The sequence below is a fragment of the Pelobates fuscus genome, chromosome 13 (genome assembly GCF_036172605.1).
Source record: "Pelobates fuscus isolate aPelFus1 chromosome 13, aPelFus1.pri, whole genome shotgun sequence".
NCBI classification, from domain to species: Eukaryota; Metazoa; Chordata; class Amphibia; order Anura; family Pelobatidae; genus Pelobates; species Pelobates fuscus.
Genome location: NC_086329.1, coordinates 25,988,347 through 26,015,788, shown reverse-complemented (window position 1 = coordinate 26,015,788; position 27,442 = coordinate 25,988,347). Strand labels below are relative to the sequence as shown.

Sequence of the window (27,442 nt, the reverse complement as noted above, 5' to 3'; positions counted from 1 at the left end):
TAGCTGTATTATCCAGAAGGATTTTGAGAAATGTAGTTCAGCTGCTAGCTCTCAATACCAGAAAAAAAAACTTATGCAAGCATTATGATTGGTTCAGTCACCACCTGTTTTTCTTTTTTCTTGTAAATGCATTAGCTATGAGAGACCTACAAAGCATTGATTTTTGAATATTGTTTTCCATGTTGTTATTCTTTTATATATACACACACCTTCCATCCGTGGGTATAATGACACTGGGCTTTGTGTCCCCTATAAATAAAACATTTTGATGGGAAAAAAAACACGTCAATCCATCCCGATACAAAAAAGTATATATTAAAGAGATTAGTTTAATACAGTATTTATGTCTGTGTATGTATGTTCCCTTTAACACTGTATATTTAATTTCTTTTTTTGTAGAATTACATAACTGCCGATGAACTGCGTCGGGAGCTCCCACCTGATCAAGCTGAATATTGCATTGCTAGGATGGCACCATACATAGGACATGATGCTGTGCCTGGAGCGCTAGACTACATGTCTTTCTCTACAGCATTGTATGGAGAAAGTGACCTTTAACCCTTCATAACTCCCCTCCGTGTCACTGCAGTGCTCATTGTGCATCTTTCTCTGTATGCAAAATGGTTTCAGCTTTTCACACTTTGTGTCTTTTTTCTTAGTTCACCAATTGATCACTTCTTGTGTTTTGGTTTATTACCTTACACCCCCCCACCTTTACCCCAGTGCCGGAAACAGTTTCCTCTTGAGCGCTGGTAGGGTAAATACCTGTTCAGAGTCTGTCCTAAAAAAAAAACCCCAACAGTTTACAAATAAATTTTTACTAAAGACGTTTAAAATGCATATTTTATTATGGAATAAAATGTTATGGAATGTATTTTTTTGCCAAAACATACATTTAATAAATCTTCCGTTGTGTCAGATATGAGAAATGTAATGTTCCATCTCTCTATTTTTATTTTTATTTTGCTTTTTGGTACCATGTTTTCAAAAAACAAGAACTCTCTTTCGTATAAATTGCTTGCCCTGCTTTTTTCCCCCCTATTCTCCAGAAAAGTGTCACTTTGGCAATTTAAACCGTTACGTTCTTCTAGAAGTCCGATTTACCTATTGAGTTACAAGTGTACTCCTTTGGCACACTTTAAGATCCAGAAAGAGATCCGTTTAAAAAAAACAAAAACAAAAAAAAAAATGTTTTGTTTTTCAATAAAATAAAAACCAGGTAATTGCAGACTCCCCCCTCACCCAGTATTTAATTTAAAATAAAGCATTGCTTTGGCCTGCCCATCAACTTATTTTTAATTTTGCTGAAATGATTGGGAAATACAATGCTTAAATAATATGCTCTCAATATTGCTTGTCACAGACCTTTATTAAAATACTTTTTAATTTTAACCATTTGTTATTGGTTACTCTTTAATTTTTATCTGTAAAATATCAGTGCATTAAAACCTCACAGAAAGAAACCCAACAATTTAAAGGGATACTACGAACATCAAAAATGTTTTTCAATAAAAAAAAAAAAATATATGCATATGTTTTTTTGATTTTTCTTTTCAGCTCATCAATCTTAACAAAATATATACTTGCAGACATCTTATGGGATATTTCCCATGGTATTGCAGTTTCAGGTTGCACGGGTGTCAATGTTGGGCCTGCTGTTTCAAGTGGACAGATAGTACCCTTGTAAATGTGTGTTTTGCATTGTGAATTAGCAGTTCTAAAAAACCTTTATGTAAATCTATACGTGCACACCAGGAATTTTTTTTTAAATAAGAGATTGGGTCACAGGACAGTTTGACCACAATAAATCTTAGCTTTATTTTTATTTGTCGTGTGCTGCCTTTTGGTATGCAGGTTGGGCTTCAGTATGCTATACACCTTTTTTGGTATTTTAAGAGCTTAGTTTAGTAATAGCCGCACCGGCGCTAAAAACTTGCACTCGCCCACTGGCAACTGTCGAGTTAAATTCAGCCCTGGTGAGTGTGCCATGGACACTCTAGGCTTGCAGGGTTGAGTAACTTTTAGGCCTGGATAACAAGGTTGGGCTTGAAAGTTCGAGCCATGAGCCACATGATTGTTTTAATCTTTCTTTATCCATTCTTTAGTGGAATGTCATAAACTAGATGTTGGTAGATTTAAATAGGTATCCAAACATCATACCAGAAATAACACTACTTTTATCTCTTTTACATTTGGAGTTGGTAAATGCTTGGAATGGCTATTAAGAAATATTAATGAATTCTACAGAGTCAGATGCTGTAGATTTAAAAAAAAATATATATATATATATATATATATTATAGCCTGGATTTAAAAAATAAAAATAGAATATTCACGGATATAAATATGTACATTAATTATCTACAATATTAAAATCTCCTGCTTAATATTGTGTGGGTCCCCCTCGTGCTGCCAACACAGCTCCGATGCATTGGGACATGGACTCCACAAGACCTCTGAACATGTCTTGTGCTATCTGGCACCAGATCCTTTTAAGTCCTGCAAGTTGCAAGGTGGGGCCTCCATGGACCAGATTAATTGTTCCAGCACATCCCACAGATGCTCAATCGGATTGAGATCTGGTAAATTTGAAATTGAACTTTTTAATGTTCCTCAAACTTTTCCTGAACACATTTTGCAGTGTGGCAGGGTTCATTATCCTGCTAAAAGAGGCCGCCGCCATCAGTGAACACCATTACCATGAAGGGGCGTACATGGTCTGCAACAATCTCTAGGTAGGTGGTACTGTCAAAGTAACATTCACACGAATGCCAGTGTCCAAGGTTTCCTAGCTAAACATTGCCTAGAGCATAATACTGCTTCTGCCAGCCTGCCTTCTTCCCATACTGCATCCTGCTGCCATCGTTTCCCCAGGTAAAGACACACATGCATCCAGCCATCTACCTGATCAAAACGAATACATGATTCATCAGATCAATCAACCTTCATCCATTGCTCCCTGGTCCAGTTCTTACACTCGCATCCCCATTGGGTGCCCCAAGGCGCTTTCAGCAGTTGATATGGGTCATCATGGGTACTCTGACCGGTCTGCGGCTACACAGCCCTATACTGTGACGCACTGGGTTTTCTGACCCCTTTAAATCATGGCCAGCATTACGTTTTTCAGTAATTTGAACTACAGTAACTCTTATGTATGATTGGACCAGACGGACTAGACTTTGATCCCCATGTGTATCAATGAGCTTTGGGCACCCATGACCCTGACAGTGGTTCACTGGTTGTCATTCCTTGCACCACTTTTAGTTGTTACTGATCACTGCATGCCTGTAACACCCCACAAGCACACCCCTTGCTGATTTGGAGATGCTCTGACCCAGTCGTCCAGACATCACTATTTGGACCTTTTCAGAAGCACAGACTGTCCACCTACTGCCTAATATTTCCCCAACCCTTGTCAATGTTATTCACGTCACTTGTCAGTGGTTTTAATGTTGTGGCTGATCAATGTATCTAACCAGGTGTTGATCCAAAGAGAGATATCTGATTGCCATTATGGAGTCAAGATATTTTTATTTTCTTTTTAAAGCCTACTTGGCCATTGCTTTAAATAGGTTTTTCGCCTTCCTTTGGATCTGCAGCATAAAAAGTATAAATCCGATTGCTCCACTTGATGTCATTTATTTCCAAGTTTTTTCTAAAGCATTTGGTATAGTTTCACAACAGGTCACTGTACTTGGATCACAAACTGTCTTAACCCCTTAAGGACCAGACTTCTGGAATAAAAGGGAATCATGACATGTCACACATGTCATGTGTCCTTAAGGGGTTAAAATGTGCAGAGAGATAAAAATGGAACATAGAGCTTGTCAAGTTGGACACGGAATACCCCGGTTACATGCTGACTTGTCCTCACTTTAATGTACTTATTCATTACCTCGAAAACAAAGGTTGAGACAGAGGGAGTTATGGTACCAGAAATACAGCTTTGTATTCCTGGCACTATAGTATCTCTCTTTAATATTTTTGTAGATACAAAAGTGTGATGTTTATGCTTTCGCAGTGCTGGCTGGAAGGACCACAGGTGACAGACAAAGCCAGGTAACCATTAAACCTTTTGTCAGCTGACTAAAACGAATCATGTGGTGCCATAACCACTAAAATGTGCAGTAGTGGTTATGGTTCTCAGAATACCCCCTTAGCCAGACAACCATGTGTCAGGATACCAGAGGTCAGGGCACGTGTTCTATCAAATTTATTGACTCTGTGAAATTGTCCTACCGGTGAACACCGGGACATGACCTGGTATCCCAGCTGACCCATGCCTGTGTGAAACACTCTGAATTAGCAAGGAGCAGGCTGTGCTTACAGTGCAGTGCTCCCCTACTCCCCCAGTATAAAAATAATACAAATTACTGCAGGCTGGTTCCCTTCTCATTCACAGCACTAGCGCAGGTATGGCATATCTGGAGGCTAAAGGAAACTGGTTATTCTGTGCACGGTTGTAAATTGTGTGTATGTGTGTATGTGTATATATTAAGTGTGACTTTCTGTTTGAGTAAAAATGCGTTGGTACGAGTATGTAAGTGACCGTGTATGTTAGTGAGAGTGTGTAAGTTACATTGTGTATGTTAGTAAGAGTGTGTGTTTGTGAGTGTGCAAGTGACAGTCCGTCTGTGAGTGTGTTAATGAGTGTTCAAGTGACATGGTCTGTCAGTCAGTGTGCAAGTGACAGTGTGTGTTAGTGAGAATGTGTAAGTTACATAGTGTATGTTAGTGAGATTGTGTTAGTGATAGCGTGTAAGTGACACTGTCTATGTCAGTGAGAACGTGTTACAACGTGAGTGTAGAATAAACGAATAGGAACTAGATCATACAACAGCTAACGACTAGCCTTGTGCAGATATTTTTCATCCAGAAATAAATTGATTCATTCAATTAATTATGCTTTTAATCCATACTCTAAATTGCATTGTCTTTGCAATAAATGATTTTCTGGACAAATCAGTTTGTTTAGGTGTGGATAAAAAATATTTTTAATTAATATTCATTGATTTGTTTATAAGAAAAACATTTTTTTGCGCAAGTCTACTAAAGAGAGTTATGGGTACTTCAGTCACCAGGCCTATATTTGCCCGCTAGACATGTCCAAAAGGCTTTAGAAAGCCTAGCTGGTCGCTAGTAGCCAGTCTAATACCGAGGCCACAGTATCCTACCAATGCTGCTTGAAACCTATAAAAGGTACAGATCTAATTATACCTCAGCTGTATAATCATTTAGAGTGTAAGCTCATGGGCTATGTACCTATGCACTTTGTATAAAAGAGCTTAAATGGCAAGATTTCATCTTACGGGCAGGGCCCTCTCTACCTTTTGTATTTGTGTGTGTATATTGAATGTTCTCCACTAATACAGCGCTGCGGAATCTGTTGGCACTTTATAAATACCAGCAATAATAATTATAATAATAACAACCTACCACACCGCTACACTAGATCAAAATTAAAGCTACCACTACAGAGATCCCAATTGTCCTGTATGTCTGGCACAGCTGAGAGGCTGTCTGTCAGACTGGCGTGCTCTTGAAGCCAGGCTGATACGGCTCTTTTATGAGCAGGTATGGCCATTATGGTTTCACAAGTTGCATCACTGGCAATGCCCCCTTAAAGGTCTGCCCACTGTCCCGATTTCATACCTCCTAATGCAGAGAGGTATGACACTATAAAGAGTAAATAGTGAAACTGTGAAAAAGTGTCCTAACACATTTTCAGTGCTATTAGAGGCACCTTTGTCAGGGACGCATTATCAATTGAGTTCAGTAAATGTGGGCCTGGCGGTATCCATAGCACTATTTAGAATAGTTTATGGCTCTTTATACAAGGAATGAGGTGTTTAGTGTTCACCCCTGCTAGATTGTAATCTCATGGGCATAGTCTTTCTGTTTCTTTTGTATCAGTATGTGTTCATTATTTGTCTGTATACACTCCGTTCTAAAGCGCTACTGAATATGTTGTCGCTGGTTAAGTACTAAACCATAATAATAATTTACTGAATATTATTGCTGTGGAGCTTTGGTATATACTTAGACTCAGCAAGAATACTGAGCTCATACAAAAGATGGCCATTATGATAGGGGGGGGGAAAAGGGACAGAGGGATTTGGGTCCAAAATGGGGACTGCCCCAACTAAATATGGACATTTGGTAGGTATAAGCAGTGTCATGCTCTATATGCTCTAAGCATTAGGTGTTTTGCCCTCTATACACTAAGCATGAGGTATTTAGTACTCCATGCACTAAGCATGGCATGTTTGGTGATCTATACACTAAGCATGAGGTGTTTAGTACTCTACACAAGAGTTTAGAACTCTATATATTTGGCTTAAGATGTTTATCACTCTGTACAGAAAGCATGAGGTGTTTAGTACTCTATATACTTGGCTAGAGCTGTTTAGTGCTCTATACAGAAAGCATGAGGCGTTTAGTACTCTATACACTTGGCTTGAGTGGCTTATTGCTTTATACAGAAAGCATGAGGTGTTTACTACTTTATATACTTGGATACAGCTGTTTAGTGCTTGATACAGAAAGCATTAGGTGTTTATCAATCTATACAGAAAGCATGGTGTGTGTGGTACTCTATATACTTGGATACAGCTGTTTAGTGCTCTATAAAAGAAAGTATGAGGTGTTTAATGCTCTATGCGCTTGGCTAGAGCTGTTTAGTGCTCTATACAGAAAGTATGAGCTGTTTATTGCTTTATACAGAAAGCATGAGATGTTTAGTACTCTATATACTTGGATAGAGCTATTTAGTACTCTATATACTTGGCTAAAGCTGTTTATTGCTTTATACAGAAAGCATGGTGTGTTTAGTACTCTATATACTTGGATAGAGCTATTTAGTGCTCTATACAGAAAATATGGGGTGTTTAGTACTCTATTCAGGATGCATGAGGTGTTTAGTGCTCTATATACTTGGATAGAGCTATTTAGTGCTCAATACCGAAAGTATGGGGTGTTTAGTGCTCTATACACTTGGCTAGAGCTGTTTAGTACTCTATAAACTTGGATAGAGTTGTCTTGCTTTATAAAGAAAGCATGAGGTGTTTGGTGCTCTGTATACTTGGCTAAATCTGTTTATTGCTTTATACAGACAGTATGTGGTGTTTAGTGTTTTATACAGAAAGCATGGGGTGTTTAGTGTTCTATACACTTGGATAGAGCTGTTTAGTACTCTATATACTTGGATAGAGTTGTCTATTGCTCAGTACAGAAAGCATGAAGTGTTTAGTGTTCTATACACTTGGCTAGAGCTGTTTAGTACTCTATATACTTGGATAGAGTTGTCTATTGCTCAGTACAGAAAGCATGAAATGTTTAGTGTTCTATACACTTGGCTAGAGCTGTTTAGTACTCTATATACTTGGATAGAGTTGTCTATTGCTCAGTACAGAAAGCATGAAATGTTTAGTGTTCTATACACTTGGCTAGAGCTGTTTAGTACTCTATATACTTGGATAGAGTTGTCTATTGCTCTATACAGAAAGCATGAAATGTTTAGTGCTCTATACACTTGGCTAGAGCTGTTTATTACTCTATATACTTGGATAGAGTTGTCTATTGCCCTATACAGAAAGCATGAACTGTTTAGTGCTCTATACACTTGGCTAGAGCTGTTTAGTACTCTATGTACTTGGATAAAGTTGTCTATTGCTTTATACAGAAAACATGAGGTGTTTAGTGCTCTATACAGAAAATACAAGGTGTTTTTTGCTTTATACAGAAAGCATGAGATGTTTAGTGCTCTGTATACTTGGCTAAAGCTGTTTATTGCTTTATACAGAAACCATTGTGTGTTTAGTACTCTATATACTTGGATAGAGTTGTCTATTGCTCAGTACAGAAAGCATGAAGTGTTTAGTGTTCTATACACTTGGCTAGAGCTGTTTAGTACTCTATATACTTGGATAGAGTTGTCTATTGCTCAGTACAGAAAGCATGAAATGTTTAGTGTTCTATACACTTGGCTAGAGCTGTTTAGTATTCTATATACTTGGATAGAGTTGTCTATTGCTCAGTACAGAAAGCATGAAATGTTTAGTGTTCTATACACTTGGCTAGAGCTGTTTAGTACTCTATATACTTGGATAGAGTTGTCTATTGCTCTATACAGAAAGCATGAAATGTTTAGTGCTCTATACACTTGGCTAGAGCTGTTTATTACTCTATATACTTGGATAGAGTTGTCTATTGCCCTATACAGAAAGCATGAACTGTTTAGTGCTCTATACACTTGGCTAGAGCTGTTTAGTACTCTATGTACTTGGATAAAGTTGTCTATTGCTTTATACAGAAAACATGAGGTGTTTAGTGCTCTATACAGAAAATACGAGGTGTTTTTTGCTTTATACAGAAAGCATGAGATGTTTAGTGCTCTGTATACTTGGCTAAAGCTGTTTATTGCTTTATACAGAAACCATTGTGTGTTTAGTACTCTATATACTTGGATAGAGATGTTTAGTGCTCTATACAGACAGTATGAGGTGTTTAGTGCTCTATACAGAAAGCATGAGATGTTTAGTACTCTATATACTTGGATAGAGATGTTTAGTGCTCTATACAGACAGTATGAGGTGTTTAGTGCTCTATACAGAAAGCATGGTGTGTCTGTAGTACTCTATATACTTGGATAGAGCTATTTAGTGCTCTATACAGACAGTATGAGGTGTTTAGTGCTCTATACAGAAAGCATGGTGTGTGTAGTACTCTATATACTTGGATAGAGCTATTTAGTACTCTATACAGACAGTATGGGGTGTTTAGTACTCTATACAGAAAGCATGACGTGTTTATTGCTCTATATACTTGGCTAAAGCTGTTTATTGCTCTATGCAGACAGTATGGGGTGTTTAATGCTCTATACACTTGGCTAGAGCTGTTTATCACTCTATATCAGTAATGGCTAACCTTGACAACATAAGTTTTTTCTGGACTACATTTCCCTTTGATGCTCAGCTAGCTTTTACAGTCCAGGTTAGCCATCACTGCTCTGTACAGAAAGCATGAGGTGTTTAGAGCTCTACATTCTTGGCCAGAGGTGTTTAGAGCTCTATATTAGTGGCCAGAGCTGTTTAGAGTTCTATACACAGAGCGCGGACACTGTTATTGGCGCCAGATGTTCCCAAGACCCGGATGATAACCGCCGTTGTTCCCATGACAACAAGCCCCTCCCCCCTGTGGCAGCCATCTTGTTAGAGTCACATCCGGAGCGTCCCATCCGCCATTTCATCCTGCGGAAGGAGAGGTGAGTGCTGGTCTCACGGGGTGCGAGCTCCGTTACGGCAATAGAACGCTCTCCGGCCATTTACTAACCTACCATAGCCATCCATGGGCGCGGTATGGACAGAGAGCTAGCCGGCTGTGCCCGCGGTGAGCGAGGGGGGATCGGCACTGCGCTCCGGGCATGCGGCCTACTGGGAGTGGGAGGGCCGGAGGCCTCGGCCGGGCCTGGCTGTGCTGGAGCTGGGATAGTGGGATCCTAGCTGTGTGTTTTATAATGGGTTTACTGCAGTGGGTGGGATTAAACTATGCATGGAGTAGGATGCTGCTTTCTCTATACACAACGCGGGCAGCCGGATCGCAGGGGAAGCTAGGGCCATCTATGGTCAGGGTTAGTGGGGTATGGTCAGGGTTAGTGGGGGGGGGATCTCAGGGGGGGGGGGGGTCAGAGTTTAGTTAGTGGGGGGGGGATCTCATGGAAGGGGTCAGGGTTTAGTGGGGGGGGGGGGATCTCATGGAAGGGGTCAGGGTTTAGTGGGGGGGGATCTCATGGAAGGGGTCAGGGTTTAGTGGGGGGGGGGATCTCATGAAAGGGGTCAGGGTTTAGTGGGGGGGGATCTCATGAAAGGGGTCAGGGTTTAGTGGGGGAGGGGTCAGGGTTTAGTGGGGGGGGATCTCATCGAAGGGGTCAGGGTTTAGTGGGGGGATCTCATGGAAGGGGTCAGGGTTTAGTGGGGGGGGGATCTCATGGAAGGGGTCAGGGTTTAGTGGGGGGGGGATCTCATGGAAGGGGTCAGGGTTTAGTGGGGGGGATCTCATGGAAGGGGTCAGGGTTTAGTGGGGGGGATCTCATGGAAGGGGTCAGGGTTTAGTGGGGGGGATCTCATGGAAGGGGTCAGGGTTTAGTGGGGGGTGGGATCTCATGGAAGGGGTCAGGGTTTAGTGGGGGGGGATCTCATGGAAGGGGTCAGGGTTTAGTGGGGGGGATCTCATGGAAGGGGTCAGGGTTTAGTGGGGTTGGATCTCATGGAAGGGGTCAGGGTTTAGTGGGGGGGATCTCATGGAAGGGGTCAGGGTTTAGTGGGGGGGGAGGGGGGAAATCTCATTTTTTGCTATGTGTTCAAATGCTGTCTACATAGTTTTTAAATTACTACACCAACACATATTCTACCCTTTAAAGAGAACAAATAGGGCTAGAATTTTATGGCCTCTAAATAGTTAGATTGGCCTATATAATATTTTAAATAAAAAAAAAGGAGGGAACAGGTGGGAATTAACTGTCTGTTATATAATGTATGAGTTTGGTTACTCTTTAACTGCAGTTAGTTAGTTGTACTTTTTCTATAGGAAAATCTTGATTGCAAATGTCTTTTTTAATCAACAGATAAAATGAGTGGCTGCAGAGTGTTCATTGGGAGGCTGAGTCCCCATGCCCGGGAGAGAGATGTGGAAAAGTTTTTTAAAGGGTATGGACGGATCAGAGAGATAAATCTGAAAAATGGATTTGGATTTGTGGTAAGTTGCACAGTGGAAGTTAAGAAAAAAAACTGTATTCATTTTATTTTTTTAATCTTAAACACTCCCACCACCAGTAACACTCCAGGTGCCATAAATACTATTCACTGTAGTAGTTATTGGGCTAGGAACACATTGGCACATCCCTCATTGTAAGTAGTCAAACGGTTTTAGAACAGTTTGACTACTTACCTGGATTCCACCATGCATCAATCATCTCCTTCACTATTTTCTCTAGAGAGCTAGAAGCTCCCAAACAGGACTTTCTGTTGGATCATCTGAGATAATCTGCCCACGTGTTCATTCTACTAGCCTTAAATTCAATTCCCCATTTTATTTTGTCTATCAACACCTATGAGTATGACTGGATCTTTGATTAATCAGTTTCTAAAACTATTAGATTAAACTTATCTTTTATTACACATTATTAAACTCTTTCCTTTTGTCATCTGGTTTAGCACTGCAGTGTTCCTTTAACACTTGATATATGCAATCATACCCAGAGACGTCCACAGTTTACCTGATTAGTTCCCATCAACATTAGACCGCTAGGGACTTGAATGAGAGAAACTGGGTTAAGGATAGACTAAGAATTAGTTATGTCAACTTGTGATTGTGTTTTAGTAAGTCACATCAGTTGTTGTGGCATTATCTTAAGGAATTAGAAAGTACAGGTGATTCGGTGAGGAAAACCGCAGAATAAGAGTACATTGAGGTGTATAGCAAGATCAAAATGCTGACCGTACAAGAAACTGCAGATAAGGTGGTGACCGTCCAAACACTCCCCTTCTGTGCGTACTCCTGTTTGTTTTTTGATCTTCAACCTGCCGTACACAAGTCCAATATTCCAAGTGTGCAGTGGGAGGTTGTGGGGGTGGTGAAGAATTGCTAGCTGCTTATTGTTAGCCAGTTGTAGTTGAAATTGCATAGATTGTGTGTAAGAATGAAGATGCTCAATTCACAACACCACCAACCCTATTAGAATAATACAATGGTTCACCTGGCACGAGGAGCCTCATTGCAACCACTATGTATAAAGGTGTATTCAACCAAATATATTTTACTTGATTCCATATATAAAAAAAGGCATTCTAATAGAATTTATCAGAAAATAGGCTTACTACAGTACAGACAGATGTGCTTTTGACACTAAACTTCATCACTGTGCCATATTTAAAATGTTCCCCTTTCCTCATTCTGTACCCCTAACAATATAACATGACTAAAATAAAAATAAAGAATTTACCGTACCCAAAAAAATGAAGATGCTAGCAAGCAGTGATAAAACTGCCTTTGGTTTATAGTGAGGCATAATAGGTGCAGGCTGCAAGGCTCCCTCCAGTCCTAATGAGTCAAGTAGAAATATAGAGTGCTGCAGCTTTATATACATTTCGATATGGGTTTTTTTCTCCACCAGAATGTGTACTAGGCAATGTTTCAACCTAAACCAGGTCTATCTGTGTGCACATGATTGCCCAGCCCTGAAAGTTAAATTTCTTTTTTTTTTTTTTTTTTTTTATAAATGACATGTTTAATTGCTTTACAACTAACTTTAACTTTAATTGACGTAATGCCATCAGTGGCAGGGTGTAAATGTAGTATGTAAATCATACTACTATACAATAAAGTAATGCAAAAGACAAAATGGAGAATTGCAATTAAAAGTACAACGAAACTGCGACAATATACTTGTTTTATATTGGTCTTCTGGAATATCTTTATACAAATTTGTTTAACCCCTTAAGGACACATGACATGTGTGACATGTCATGATTCCCTTTTTATTCCAGAAGTGTGGTTCTTAAGGGGTTAAGGAGACGTTTAGGCAAGACAAGATACCAGTGTTCAGAAACCTGTTCTAATATACGAAACAAATTTCTCAAAGATCTAGGGGGCACAATAGGTGGCGGCAGTGACGCTTACCTGGGATCTGTGCTAAAGAAGAGATATCCGATTGGCATTGAGGTTACCTAATTTTATTTTTTTTGAATATATTTCACAGATATTTAGTGTTCGTTATAGAAAGTTGCTTCCAACTAAATGTCAGATCCACCATGTTTCCCAGACAGAAATCACTTATGCATATTGATGGGCTACTGAGGTGTGATGCGTAGCATTCCAAAACATGTAGCCAGTCAGCTTTTCGTATTCTACCCATTATCACAAAAATTATGTCAAACCCTGATAGGTTTGGTAACCCCACTCCCAACTCATCCTGCTCATGTGTTTTTATTTTGTTTTTTGTTCTTTCATAGGAATTTGAAGATCATAGGGATGCTGATGATGCAGTCTATGAACTGAATGGCAAAGAACTATGCAGTGAAAGGTATGTCCATACATTCTGAATTCTAAATATGAGCACAATAGAGCTTTACATCAGGGAGTTTACAAAATAGGCAGTGTGTGTTTGGTACAATAGAGCTTTACGTGCTATGACATTATGCACAGTTCTTACTGTGCTTTGTCTTTTTTCAGCTGCCAACAAACCTTTGCATAAAGCTATGTAGCTAGAAATGAATCTGGTTAGTGACTGCTTACTAAACTGTCCGTCTTTTATATTTGTGATCTTGGCTTTAGTCATGATCTTCTAGGCTACCAAAAATCCAGCTGGAAGTTTAGAAATGTGTGGCTGGTTTTAAATACAGCCCACTGTAGTGATTATGGTGCTAGAAGTGCAATGGAGTCCTCCGAGTTATAGACAAAATATTTGAGAACTTGGGATCCGCTGGACATCTGCCACTATCTTTTTGCTGCTGAAAGCTCCTGCATTGAGCTCAGCTAATGAGCTGGCCCTGCCCAGTAGTGCTTCAGTCAGAAGCTAAGAGAAACATTAAGAAAAATGTATGAGGATAGTACTCATCCTGAAGCCCCAGTCTTTGTTTGCGCAGAGTTCTGGTCTCGAGTGTAGTGAGTTGTGGGTCAGTGTGAACCTGCGCAAACTATAACCAGTGGGGGTGACGTCCTTTCCTGGTGGTTGCAATCCATCACTTTGGGAATGACGTGCCACATGCATTGTGCTTCATGCTTAATTTCTGAGTCCTCATGGTGCTGTGTTCTGGGCACACAGATGCAGCTGTAAGTTGTTTTTTTTTTTTTTTTTTTTTTTATTTTCATTATGCAATTATGTATTAATTGGGTGCTCCTGTATTAAATTGTCTGTTTGTATATATTCTTGATCTTCAGTGAGTGTTAGACTTGATAAGTCTCATAATTAGAATACAACTTAGCCGCTTATTCTCTTGAACCAATACCATTTGGACATCTGCATATTAGTAAGAGAAACCTTAGACACAGCAATCAAGAAACAATGTGCCAATCTAATGATGCTTTTAGAGAAGCATTGGACACATACAGCGTCTTGTATCTGCATGCTGGCAATGGAGATCAACTGAATTTCTAACTCAATATTATTAGCGTTTGATGCTCCTAGTGGCTCTGTCTGACAGTCACAAATAGGCATGGAAACTGCAAAATGTATACAGTACCTTTTCCCTGAAACAACTCTTTACAGCTGCAGGGACAGCATGATTTTGGTGCTTAGATTGTCCCTTTAACAAGGATTGGTATTCCTTTTGGCACTCCAGCTATTTGTTTCTTGGGTATCCTTTTCGGCTACAGATTCTGTGATGCTGTAGTATAAAAGGCTGCTTTCTATTCTTGAGCTTTTCGTCTCATCCATTCTGTATTGCTTGTTTTGCCTCTTGTTAATTTTGAGAAGTGCATTTGTTGTATCTCACTATTGGTATATCTTTTGGTCTCTTTAAGGGTCACAATTGAACATGCCAGGAATCGTAGAGGACGAGGAGGAATGATGGGAGGTGGAGGTGGTGGAGGGAGGTATCCCATGCGCTTTGGCTATCGTCAGTCTAACACTGGTGGACCAAGGTAATGTGGTTTTTGATTAAGTTTTCAAGCTACGAAGGTAGTTTGTGTATGTTATGTGTCTCCACCCCTTTTCACAAGCCCAACAGACTTGCATTTCTGCCAGCTTTCTTTTTCTAAATCTGCTGTTTTTCTTTTGGTTCTCCTAGTAGGTATGGACCTCCAGTTCGAACCGAGCATAGGATTATCGTGGAAAACCTCTCCTCACGTGTCAGCTGGCAGGTGAGAATTGTATAGCTTGTTCTCAAATATAACTTAATGAGTAAAGGATTAGTCAGCCTAGAGCGGCTTTACACACTTATGTATAGCCTTGGCATAATAGGGTGTGTGCTACTTATTTTTCATTACTTTAGTGGTGTTTAAAATGGGAAATTCCACCTTTTCTGCTTGGTAGGCTGGCACAGCCATTGTAAGACACTGTAAAATATACATTGCTATTTTAGTATTTAGCCAATACACTGTATTTTTATGTCGTACAACGGTGCTACATAATTTATCTGGCTGGCATTTTGAGTTTTGATGGTCAGCTGTACATTTGCCTCAATTACTGATTAATTTTTTTTTTATGCCTCAGTGTCCTATTGAGAACGAGACAGGTCCCCACTAGAAGTACTGAGACACTTTAATTGGCATGAACATATAAAACAGACATACTGAGATTTAAACCAAATTCTGCGAGGAGGCATTTATATCACATTGCAGGTCCATTAGAATTTCAAAATCTTCTTTGTGAAGACTGTTTGACATAATTTTATGCAAGTGCAATCATTGCCTTTTTGCGTTAAAGACATTAAAACTCCCAATTGCTAAATAAAACTAGTACCCTTTTAAGCTGCTCTTCAGGTTATTTATTGAATGTTGGGTAGAATTTCCCATTTGACTTGGCATTATTGTGCCACTTTAATAAGCAGATTTTTTTTATGGTTACACTGAGCTTCTCAGTAACGCTTTAACTTTTTTCTTGTGGTCATTGTACTACATGAGTGGTTAGCAAACGTTAATGTCATAATAACTATTTAAACCTGTAAGCCAACTCCATTGTGATGTAAACACCACTTTATAGATTGCAGTGTTCATCCATGTTATGTATTGAGTGGTGGATTCTGCTTACAGGCAATAAAACAAACACCCTCTGATTTGCACCGTGGTTGGCCAACTGTTGTGGTCTGTTTCCCATGATGCTTATTCGCAAAATAGTTGACCAAGCATCTCCGAAAACAGAGTGCACGACAGCTGTGTTAATATGGTGATTTAGGTAGCACAGTATGAAGTTGGAAATTATTCTCTGCCTAAAGTAACTGGTTGCTCTAAATTAATTTTACCTTCTAGTAAACAGAAATGTGCATTTTTAAGTGTTTGACATGAAGTTGAACTTATATGAATAAGACATATTAACAATGAGACGTGTTTATTAATACCCTCAGCTTGTAACTACTGAGTTTCTTAAAGCAAATTTATTTTAAAACAAATATTCTTTAGTCCTCTGGAAATTACACCAAGTGATTTTAGGTTTATATACATGTGTTTCATGTAAAATTAGAGATCTTCTAGGTCAGTGAGCTTTGTCAGTGCAGTACCAAGACTGACAGTCATCAATACCTTCTCGATTTTCTCTTAGCATGTTAATTCCTCGAACAGCTCTTCTTGTTCATGCTTCACGGCCTTGGCTGTTTGAGTGTGTCGGTTGTTTTGAGGGAATTTCTTTGTAAATGTATAGGCATACAATAAGAAATGGCAGTTAAATAAATTTAATGTATATATTTGTTAACACATGAACTAAATCTAAAGTTTCTGCCATGTAGTGAAAATGGTGTCACTTTTTAAAGATCATGAAATATAGTCTTTGCCTTGTGCCAGCAAGATAGCCAGCATCATTAAAGTTTTTAATCTTGAATTGCTGGAAATGTTTTCTGCGTAAAAATCCTAGTATGGATAAATCCATCTATCCCAGAATGCATTTACCCATGGCTATCAGTTTGACAATTTCTCTAGTTTAATATATAAATGTTTCTTACCTTTTGCAGATACATTGTTTTATGGGATTACTGTTGTAACTTGAAAGGTCTCCTTCCTACTTCACAACATAATACCAAGTATTCTCTACAGTAGCATATAGACACAGCCTTTGTAATTTTTTATGGCTTGCCTTTTTCCCTTTCAGAACAGTGTGTAGGGAAGAAGGCTCAATTTCTGTGGAAGCTGTTAAAACTAGTGTCCATTGTATTCATTATTGACCCAAGAACATAACACTATTTTACATCTTTGAATGTTTGCTATACTCTTACTGCTGTGTTCATTTCATCTAGACAGGGATCTAGCAGCTGCACATTTTGATTGGTCATTAACTAAAGGGAAATTGGGAAGTGATTTTTTTTTTTCTCTTAGCCAGAATAGCCAAATGTTCCAGTTTTACTCTTTTTTTTTTTTTTTTTTTGCCTAACATTCCCCCTCCCCCCCAGAAATTACACCTGGAATTACAATGACTAAATTTGATCACATTATTTAATAAGGATGCCTGTATCTATATGTGTGACATAACTTAGTTCTAGGTTTTCAGGTGACGTTAACCATTACGGTCCCCAGGTTTAAATGATCGTGCAAAATACTCTATTAAAGCTGGATAAAACCCAAGAACTGAATGTCAAGACTTGTGGTATTGCAATCACATCTCTCTAGATCTTTCTATAATAACGCAATGGAGCGGTTTGTCTTTTTGTCCAGGCCTGCAAACTCCTCTTACCCTATATTTCAAGGGGGCTTGGATTACCTATAATCTTTTTATATATTTCTTTCTTTATTTACAAGGTTCTTTATTGATGAAGCTCAGACAGTGTGATGGGGCATGAGACTGGCATTGGGAATGGTTATCAAACCTCACTGTAGAGGAGAGACTACAGTAAAATAAATCACTCTTTAAACGAGGGGAAATTGACACGTCTGATATTGTTAGTTTGCTCTTTAATATAAGATCTACTTGTTTTGCCGTCCCTTTTGTCTGTGTATCATAACACTTGCTTCAGGATGGGTGATGGATACATATTTGGTGTAAACACTGTTAAAAAGCCACTAAATAACATTTCGTAGCCTTTTGATTCCTTGAAAGATGGCATTCGAATTGTAAGAGTGCAGCTTGTGTAGAACATGTACACTGAATGAATGGGTCTGCTAAGTAAATGCTGATCGATGTTTTGGTAACTCTGTTTTCTGTTATTCCAACAGTGAGGGTCTAGGATTGATCCTCTTCCAATTATTAAAGGCATCTTGTTATGGTGCCTCTAAGCTGCACGCACATCCCTTGGTTCTTGGTCAAATTATTTTGAACTGTTTGACCCCATCCTCCTAGTACGTCTGTTGCTAGTGTGAAAGTTCCACTTTCATATTGGTAATAGACAAAAAGGTGGCCTGGCTTCCAGGGACCCTCTGTTTTGGTCACAAAGAACTGTAGTGTGGTGCCCATTGTTATTGTTGAAGTGACCCTTTTTAAAGAGTTACCATTTTGTCTTCACTTTTAGCCCAACTTAAAGTTGGCTAGAAGTTGTGCTGCAATTATTTTATTTTAATTTCCATGCTTTGCTCTGCAAAGTAGGCAAATTAGTTAACTCTTGCAGTGCCATTCACACAACGTGTATGGCTTTCCTGGTGAAAAGACATTGTGTGCATATGGCATGATGCCTTGAGGCCAGCTCTGGCATCAGTTATGTCACAGCGAAATCGCACCCAAAGTGGAAATGCAGCAGAGGTAGGTTGCATTTTATTTTGTTTTTTTCTGAACTGCATTATTCACCTGAATAAATACTGCAATAGTGTTTACTTAGGTGAAGGAACCAGAAACATACACTTGTCTGACTGTTCTGCTTTAAATAGAACTAGAATGGAGTACTGATGGACTGTATACCGATCAAGAATCAGAGAATCCGTGTAACTTTAGTGGCTTTTTAAAATGAGGTTTTGTTTTGAGGCTTTAAAGAGTTGTCCAATTGCTAGTGCTGTGTAAGTGGTGTTCTTGATCACACCTGGCCCTGACCTATTTTTTCTCCGTCCTCTGTTGGTTTGAAAGCAGTCACGCCCAGAATGAACGATGTTTTATATAAAATCTGTATGACCATTTAAAACTTCATCACGTGTATATTTATATCTCCCTTTTCTAGTGTCTTTTAATAGCTACTACTGTGTCAGATATGTAGTGTGGGGTTTCTTTAATGGTAAAATAATGGGGAAATAATTATGTGTGCATCTACCATGAAAATATATTTAAAGAGAAATTGAAGCCTTGTATTAAGCCATTACTTTAAAGGGAAACTATAATGCCAAACCTTTTTATTTTAAGTTTTAACATGTCCATGGCATCAGTGTGGACGTGCTCTGCCAATCAAATGCTTCTTGTAGAGAAGCATGGAATGCAGTGCTCATCTTTGAGAAGCATCGGAGCTGCTTGCATTGCAGGAGGACATTGAATGTACAGAAAAGAGTTTGACTCTGTAGTGAATAAGGAAGCACCAGCTGGTGGCTGTCAGAATGACCACCACCTAAATTGTGTTTAGCCCCTCTATGTAAAATGCTGAAATGCCAATGTTTTTACATTTTGGGAGCAAAACGGCATGGTGCCTAAAACGAGATCACTTCATTGGGATGAAGTGGTTTTGGTGATTAGTGTCCCTTCTAAGTGAGGGTATATTCATGGATTTTGATAGATTCTTTCTACTAAAAAATTAACACGGATCATAGCAAAAGTTCATGCTGAAGCATGTAGACAGCTTTGCAGCTTGTGTTCTTAACTGTAGTTACAGGATTCGTGTGTGCTACAGTTTCGGCTAGTGTTGCCTAATCATGTTGCCTGTCAAGGAAGCTTGCCTTCTCAACAGGCACATACAGGTAACATTCCTTTGAAGTGGGATTTTCCCTCCCTGAACTAGTGTGCTCAGCCATAAACTTGTGGAGTTATTTATGCATTAGTAAGGCAAGTACAGGGTAATCCAGTGATTGCCAGCCAGGATCTTGCTTTCCTGTATGTAAAAGAACACTAAGAAAATAAAATGTATCACAATAATGAATAGTTTTTAACTTAAATTGGCATATACAAAAACATCCTTTCATTCACATCTCCCGTTTTTGTAGGGACCAAGCAGCTTACATTTTTCATCTGATCTTGGCTGCCTTTTCAGTGGGACCAGGGTTCCATAAGCCCCCACTCATCATGTAGCTTCTCGCTCACTCGTGTGTTTTTGTAAATTAAACAATCACCACTTACATATTCAAAACATTCTATGTAGCCTTAAGCGATCTAGTCTTATTGCTGTTATGTCCCTTTAAATATATTTTTGTGAATGGTGCACTTTAAATCCTACAACTCCCTTGGCATAATTTAAAGAACATCCCTTGACAGACAGTGCAGTATAAGTGAATTATCAGGACTGGTGTATCACTAGTGATGAGACCAGCAAGTGTCTTAGCTTGGCACAGTTTATGGAGATGAAGCATGTTTTACACCCATTTATTGAGTTGGGTATAGTCTGCTGCCATTTATTGAGTTGGGTATAGTCTGCTCCTTTCCCCTCTGGAATTTAGTTAAAAAACACACACGTTTTTATTCTAATAACCTGTGAGAAATGTCTCCTGCTTCTACAAATGTTACATTTATTATAAAGATGGTTTAGTGGATTGCTTAAATCTATAACTAATGCATCCATTTAAAACTTGCTAGGTTGACATTTTAAATGTGTTACCGGTTGCACATTTATATATTGTTTCTTTGCTATATGCCTTTTTCTTTTTGTGTACTAAATTTGATATTATACCATCCTTTGTTGTAGAAAATACTTTTTCCTTTATTTTTCCCTTAAACATATTTCTAACCAAGTGCATTTTGAACCTCTTTTAACAGCCTTTCTTTGGGTTAAGCCTCGTTTCTCTTGTGTGGAGGAGAGCCCAAGAATTTTTGGTTTGCTAATGGCTGAAATTCTAGGGCTTGGGCCTGTGCCTGTTCTGAAGTTTCCTTTTGGTTCCTATCACCCTCCCGCTTTGCCGATCTAGATCTTGGTTTGCCCAGATTTGAGCCAGAGTGGCTAGCTCAGGTCAGCTTCAGGTTCTCTAGCCACTTCCAGTGATTGCATCCAGGGATTTCAGGGTTAACCTCACTGATTTAATGAGGTTCTGGTGCTCTCCAGCCGCCTTCCACCCTTCTCATGTAAACGAGTTACTCTCTGGGTCATCTAGGTAATGGACAAGAGGCTCTTTGCTTAAGGTACCTCCAGTCACTGGTTTTATACTGGGGTAAGTAATTTGGGTTTGAAATATATCAAGTATTTCTCTTGCAAGTTATAAATAACTAGAAAGGAACTTTTTTTTTTAGTTAATTCATAATTACGGCTTCATTACAGTATGTGTTGGTGTTCGTAATATAAAGTAATTAAGTAATTGCTGCTTGTTATGAATGCTACTTTTTATAACGTTCTTAAGCCTTAGTGTTCAGTTAAAAAAAATGTTTCAATGTAAAATTCCATATATTTACATATATGGCACTAACGATGGCTTGTCCTAGGCATTTTAGCTTATAACTCACTTTCTATGTACACTTTTTCTTATTTTTTTCTGTGAATTAATGCATAATGCTAACCTGCATGTCCTCTGGCTTATTTGTTGCAGGATCTAAAGGATTTTATGAGAAAGGCTGGCGAAGTGACCTATGTGGATGCACACAGAAGCAACAGGAATGAAGGGTGAGTACTTACTGGTGAACGTGACTTATCACTACAGAGAACCCATAATGGGGTAGAGTGCTTGGAAACTTGTTGCCATCGTGCAGTTGCTTGGCATTGGAAACACATTGCATGAAGCTTTCAGTGAACCGTTCGTGCTGACATTTGCTTCCAGGAGCAGTCTGGAATCTGTTAATCTTTGTTGCAACTGTAGTGAGTATTGACAGTATTTGTCGGGTTCTACTATTTTGATACCAAGCTTTGATATGTTAGTCATACCCAGTTCACAACACTACTTGTAGTTAGCCTGGGTGGCTCGAACAAGGCAGACCTTTAAACACACTTGCAAAAGTGGCAGTCCCACATTGAAAGTTGCTGCACCACGTAGTATGGGCCATTCTAGTGCCAGTTTCTTTGATTAAATGTGTTGTGCTTAAGGGAATGCTCCACACACAAAGCACTTTTAATCCTCTCTTTAATAAATAATTGCAGAAACACCTCCCTGATTGTCAGGCAGCCAGAGAAGGGTATCTTATCAACTCTGCTAGCCCCACAGTGATATTTAGAGAATTCTGCAATTTTCACATTTCACAGGCTGTCTGTGGAGGAAAAAAAAGCATAGGACTTACAGGCGAGATACCGCTTTTACACACTGTTTTTAGATGTATCTCCAATTAAAAAAAGCCTAACTAAATGCAAGCACTCTTTCATTAAGGATACTAAATGGCATCTTTTGTATTGGGTCAGTGGAGTGTCCCTTTAAACTCCACTGCTATGTTACTGATTCAATAATATTGAGGTATTGTACATTTTGTACACTGCATCTGTTTTCAATTAGTGGCGATTGGGAGGGGGCATTTTTAATATGAACTTTCATAGTTTATGCATTTTGATAATTGTTTCCCGTCGATCACATATGTGATGGCAACCAGCAATATTTCGACCAATGCAACATGTTAGGCCACCATAATATCTTGGGAGACCTGTAGCACAGGGAGGGCAACTGGAGTTGCAGTAATAATCCTCTTGGAATTATCGTGTTCTTGCTTGAGGATTATACAGTGTTTTCTCGGTTCTGACACTGATGTGCTAGCAATGAAGATAGTGTGTCTGTGTCATGGGGAGTAGTACCAGTTGCATCTTAAAGGGGAATGTGGTGGATGAACACAAACCATTCTGACTCTGGAAGCGTTGGAGAGGAGGCAGGTATCGAAGCCATAAGCTCTACTTATGCACAGACTCTATAAATTCTCAGTGATTCATTTATTTTACTTATGGATAAATTATAGACCAACATTAATGGAGAATTACACTTAAACTTACATTTAGAATATTAATTTCCATGTTAAAAACAAAACCTGCTGCTAGCCGCCATGGTTACTTTGAGAGGTTATTCTGAAAGCCCTGGCAAAGATCCCTTATAGATTCCTGTAAGCTACTGAGCGCTTTACTCACATTAAACATTGTGATGTGAAAAATTGTTTAAATTTGCCTTAATATCAAATATTTACTAAATGTTTTACTTTTTCAAGGGTTGTGGAGTTTGCATCCTATAACGATATGAAAAGTGCTATGGACAAGCTGGATGGTGTTGAACTAAGTGGTCGCAAAATTAAATTGGTTGAAGATCGCAAAAAGCACAGGTAAAGAAAATATGCCAATTGGTTGTTCCCAAGTGTACACATAGGATGATTTGGAACTACATGTCCCAAGATACACAGCCAGCTTTAAAGATGGCTGAACATCATTTGACATGTAGTTCAGAAAAGTATAGAGTGAAATGCTTTATCACTGCAATACCCACTGACTAAACTAGGTCTATGTCAAACTGCACAGTTTTGTTTAAAAAGGCAAGAGGTTACTCGGGAAGCTGACTGGAGATTTACCCATACAAAACAGACAGAAATTGCAGTTAATCGTGCAGAGTCCACAAATGGTTACTCACATTAACCAGAGCCTTCTCACTAGACTAGGCACTCCAGATGTTTTGGACTACACCTCCCATGATGCTTTACCAGCATTATGGGGGATGTAATCCACACCATCTGGAGTGCCTGAGGTTGCCTATCCCTGCACTAGACTATGGTGAATGAATTACTTTAAGGTGCTAAAGTCCCTTGTTTACTGGTCCTTGCTACATTTTACGGTGGCTTATGCCTTTTATATGAACCAACAATTATGCATTTTTAGTTCAGAAGGCGGTCACACGAGTCCACCTTTTTTATTTGTGTTGTGCTCAGATTTACAAGACCGCATACGATTCTACAACAGCATACGTAGTCACAATATTATCACAGGTTTTCACATGTGGCAATGAGATAGTGGCACATTTTTTAAGGTTTAGATATAGTAAAGGTTGGCAGTTTGCTACGCACAAGCTGGTCATGCTGGTGGAGATTAATAGAACATGCTCACAGAGTACTTAAACTAAAGTGGTCGGCAGGAGGTTTGTCGTTTGGACCTATCCCCATGTTGGGAGATTGGCCGCCACTCCCAGGCATCAGGTCACCCCGCATGCTAGGCCTCCTAGCTGGACGGTTCGGTTTTCCAGTCTGCACAATTCCGGGGTAGCTTTTTTTCCACTCTTTACCGGTCAGTCTTACGTACTTGGGTTGCTGCAACCAGTGTGGGTTTAAGTAGTTTTAGTGTTTATTGTGCTGGATCGTGTCACATGTCCAGCCATCCTAGCTGCCAGGCTCCGCTCCCTGAGAGTCCACCTTTTGAAGATTAGGTGTCACTGAGAAATGGGTAAACACCAAACTCCAAAATGCTAATGTTATATGCACATAGAAACAATAGATAATCGGAGACCTATTTTGTCCCCTTCTACTAGGACCTTTTCAGTCAGTACTCTTGTGGTATGCATAAAAGCATGTTGGTTATTACATTTTTATTTTTGTTTGCCGAACATTGCTAATTTATTATGGGAGTATAATTAGGTGATTGACTAACGGAAGGTCTGCTCAGCCTATCAGTGCTGCTCAAGTTGGATCGAATTGGTATTCTCGAAGTGTAAATACTAATTCACGGAGTTGGTTGAAGAGAGATTGATCTGTAGTGGTTAGACTGCATAGTCGTCCTTTAGTGGTGCATAAGAGGTTCCACTGCACAAAAACTGCCTTTTTGTCTCTTGTATGAATTGATCTCCATCTTTCAGAGGGACTATAACCTTGCTCTTTGAATGTAAAACTGTGTAGTTTGTAAATGGGAGTTTATAATGAGGCATCTGTTTTTTTTTGTTACCCTCCTCCCCCTCCCAATTAAATCTTTCTCAAAGAAAAGCATTGAGCTTAATGATTCTTTATAAGAAGCATTGGAGCTGCAGGCATTGTTTAGATAGGACGTTGAGCCCATTGTACAGCACTACGGAATTTGCTGGCGCTATATAAACATTAAAGATTCAAGTCTGACTCTGTTTTGGCTGTCAGGGAGATAGCCGTTGGATGTATTTAGCCCTGCAAGGTAAACCTTGCTGTATCTGCTAAAAATGTTTTATATTGTAGGACTAAAGGGGGCACTGCTCTCAAATCACTTTGTTGAGATGAAGTGCCTAGAGCGTCCCTTAATCTCTTTACCGATTTTACATGTGATTGAATAGTTTGTTGCATTTGCTATAACATGAATGACCACTCCAAGCACCATGACTTTATCTCAATAAACCTCTATAAGCCATAACTACCTTATTTTACATAAACCTCTGTCTGAACAACCATCCTGGGTTGAATGCAGCTATTACCACCAACTCAATCTTGCCTGCTGAGTGTTCAGAGGGTGAGGACATCTTCCTTCATTACCCACATGCATATCATCGTAGCTGTGTCAGTGTGGTTTGATAGCCTGAATAGCTGAATCCAACCCACATTGCTGCTCAGCCAAAACAAAAACAATGTAAAACATTTGTATCTAAAACCATGCCAAGTGAAAGATTAATGATACTGTTCCTTTAAGCACATTTGTCATTTATTTTACATTCTTGTAGGGGTTTTGGTACTTGAAAATAATCACTTGAAATGAACACTTCTTTGTAAAGCATACATAGTGGGGAGGAAACCATAAACCATTGTTTGGAAGCTGATTGTCACCTCCTCCTTATGAGATGGAAGCTCTCTGCATTGAGCCAAGTTTGGTGGTAGTAGTGGGGTTGTCAAACTTTGGCATTCCAGCTATTGTGGATTGAGATGTAGTCTACAGTATCTGGAGTGCAAAAGATTGCCTGTCCTTGGTGTAGGGATAAATTATCCCTTATGCTTTGTACTGCTTAAATTAACTCCCATTTAGTCAGGCAGCCTTAGCTAGGGTTTATGTTTGTCATTTTTTGCTTTTGGTCTTATTTAAGGATAAATAAAGTGTTTTCCAGACTTTTAGCAATATTTTTTATTTTTTCATTTGTAGATACATATTTTGATACTGATTGTGGGAACAGATTTCTGCTCTTTTCTTGTTTTTAAATTATTAGAAGGTTCTAGCAGAAGCTTGTCTCTTGGGGGAGGAAGTGACCAGCTCCCCACAAATATATTGTAAAAACTACTTGCATGCGGGAGTACCATAACCATTCTGCACTCTAGTTATGCTTGATGTGTTCTTTTATAAGTCAATTTCTTTCTGTGCTACAACACTTAATCCTTTTCATCCAAGAAGCAGATCTCGTTCGAGGAGCTACTCTAGATCCCGCAGCAAGTCGAAGTCTCGCGGGTCCTCCAGGTCTGCAAGTAGATCTCGTTCTCCCAGCCGCACGCCTGAGAAGAAATATCCTCCGAAAAGCAGCAGTGCAGAACCTGCTCAGGCTTCTCCATCTCCTCGTTCTACCAAGCGTCAATCCCGCTCGAGTTCTGCGGACAGCCGCAATTAACTAAGTTGATGTTTTAGAATACAAATGTATACTGCTGGGGAAGGTCATCAGCCCCTATATAGAGATGACAATGAAGAGTGATATGCGCAGGTAACAACCTGTTACAGGCAGAGGTATAGTTGGCCTAGTACTTTATTTTTCCCACTTCTGGTAATTTGCTTAATTTCTTCATACCTTGTTGTCACCCACCCCCCTCCAAATCAAGAAAACATAGCCGTGTATATTTTTGGATTACCTTTAAGTTAATGATTTTAAGAACTGAAAGCTATTTCCACTTGCAAACAATTTTTGCCCCTTTCTATTGTCTGCAACTATCCCCTGACTTGTTAAAAATTGAGTGACTTAATGATGGTGTATATGTTGTTGTAGGGTTAATGTGCTAATTGAATTACTGCACCATAGTTTTCTCCTTGGTAAGCTGTTCTGCACACTTTGCCAGTGCTGTATAATGTAAGCCCAAGCATTGTCTGCTATATAGAGTGTCACCATATAACATGTACAATTAAACCATTGAATAAAGTGGCTGGGTATCGGAGTCTTAAATCAGTTTAAGGTTAGAGCCAAAGCCTCATCGACCAAGGGAGTTGTGTATGATGGAGTACATGATTAAATAGCACTGTAAACATAAATGTAATGTTACAGATCTGTGTCTTGTAGTAATCATCCACATTTTATAGCCTTTTCTTTTTATTGTAAAATGGCTATAAAATGGTTCAGAGAATGATTATTATTTTTTTTATTTCCCTCCCGAGTGCTTGTCTGCATAGTTCTAGATGCCTGATGGAATATGAGCAATGTTTAGTTTTTTTCGGTATGCTGCTTTTCTGTTGGTTACTATGTTTTTTTTGTGTGTAATTTTTTTTTTTTGGTTTTATGCATTTGAGTTTTAATAAAATCTACCTTTCCAGACTAATTTGTAAATCAAATATATATATATATATATACTTGCTAACTGTATCAATTATTAGTTTCCTTGCCGTAATGTATTAGGAGAATAAAACAAGCGTTGCTGTTTAGAACAGAGTTGGTTACGAAACGTTAAATATAGATATTGCTTGGAATAAAGTTAAGGATCTAACTTTTTTTTTTTTTTTTAGCATTTGGAAAACCAAATGGCTAGAATGGAGTTCAACTTTTACAGGGTTATTCAGTTTGCTATATTATGGTGCATTTAATTTTTAACCCATTAAAGGCTAATTGTTATAAAGTATTAAAGGAAAACTCCACTGTCCAAATAAAATATATAAATATTACTGTAGTAGTA

General features: G+C 39.0%; 2 protein-coding genes across 7 annotated transcripts in view; both read left to right on the top strand.

Annotated features, from left to right (window-relative positions):
• ACTN1 (actinin alpha 1) overlaps window positions 1–1,392 on the top strand; it is an 87,565-nt gene extending 86,173 nt beyond the window's left edge. For all 3 annotated transcript variants that reach the window (XM_063439593.1, XM_063439594.1, XM_063439592.1), the window contains one exon: window positions 400–1,392. In XM_063439593.1, the coding sequence (XP_063295663.1) occupies window positions 400–558 (159 nt within the window). In that variant the 3' untranslated portion in view covers window positions 559–1,392. The remainder of the gene's footprint in view (window positions 1–399) is intronic.
• A 7,799-nt stretch (window positions 1,393–9,191) lies between these two features.
• Window positions 9,192–27,087, top strand: LOC134582968 (serine/arginine-rich splicing factor 5-like). Of its 4 annotated transcripts, XM_063439693.1 has the most exons (8): window positions 9,192–9,262; window positions 10,622–10,752; window positions 13,008–13,078; window positions 14,518–14,637; window positions 14,784–14,856; window positions 21,277–21,350; window positions 22,862–22,972; window positions 25,965–27,087. In XM_063439693.1, exons 2-8 carry the CDS (start codon window positions 10,627–10,629, stop codon window positions 26,176–26,178), a joined length of 789 nt encoding a protein of 262 aa, XP_063295763.1. In that variant the 5' UTR covers window positions 9,192–9,262; window positions 10,622–10,626; the 3' UTR covers window positions 26,179–27,087. The 4 variants fall into 4 exon arrangements, with proteins under 4 accessions (XP_063295763.1, XP_063295767.1, XP_063295765.1 ...); XM_063439697.1 differs by lacking the exon at window positions 9,192–9,262 and having other exon boundaries at window positions 14,787–14,856; window positions 25,968–27,087; XM_063439695.1 differs by lacking the exon at window positions 9,192–9,262 and having other exon boundaries at window positions 14,787–14,856.
• Window positions 27,088–27,442: the final 355 nt, after the last annotated feature.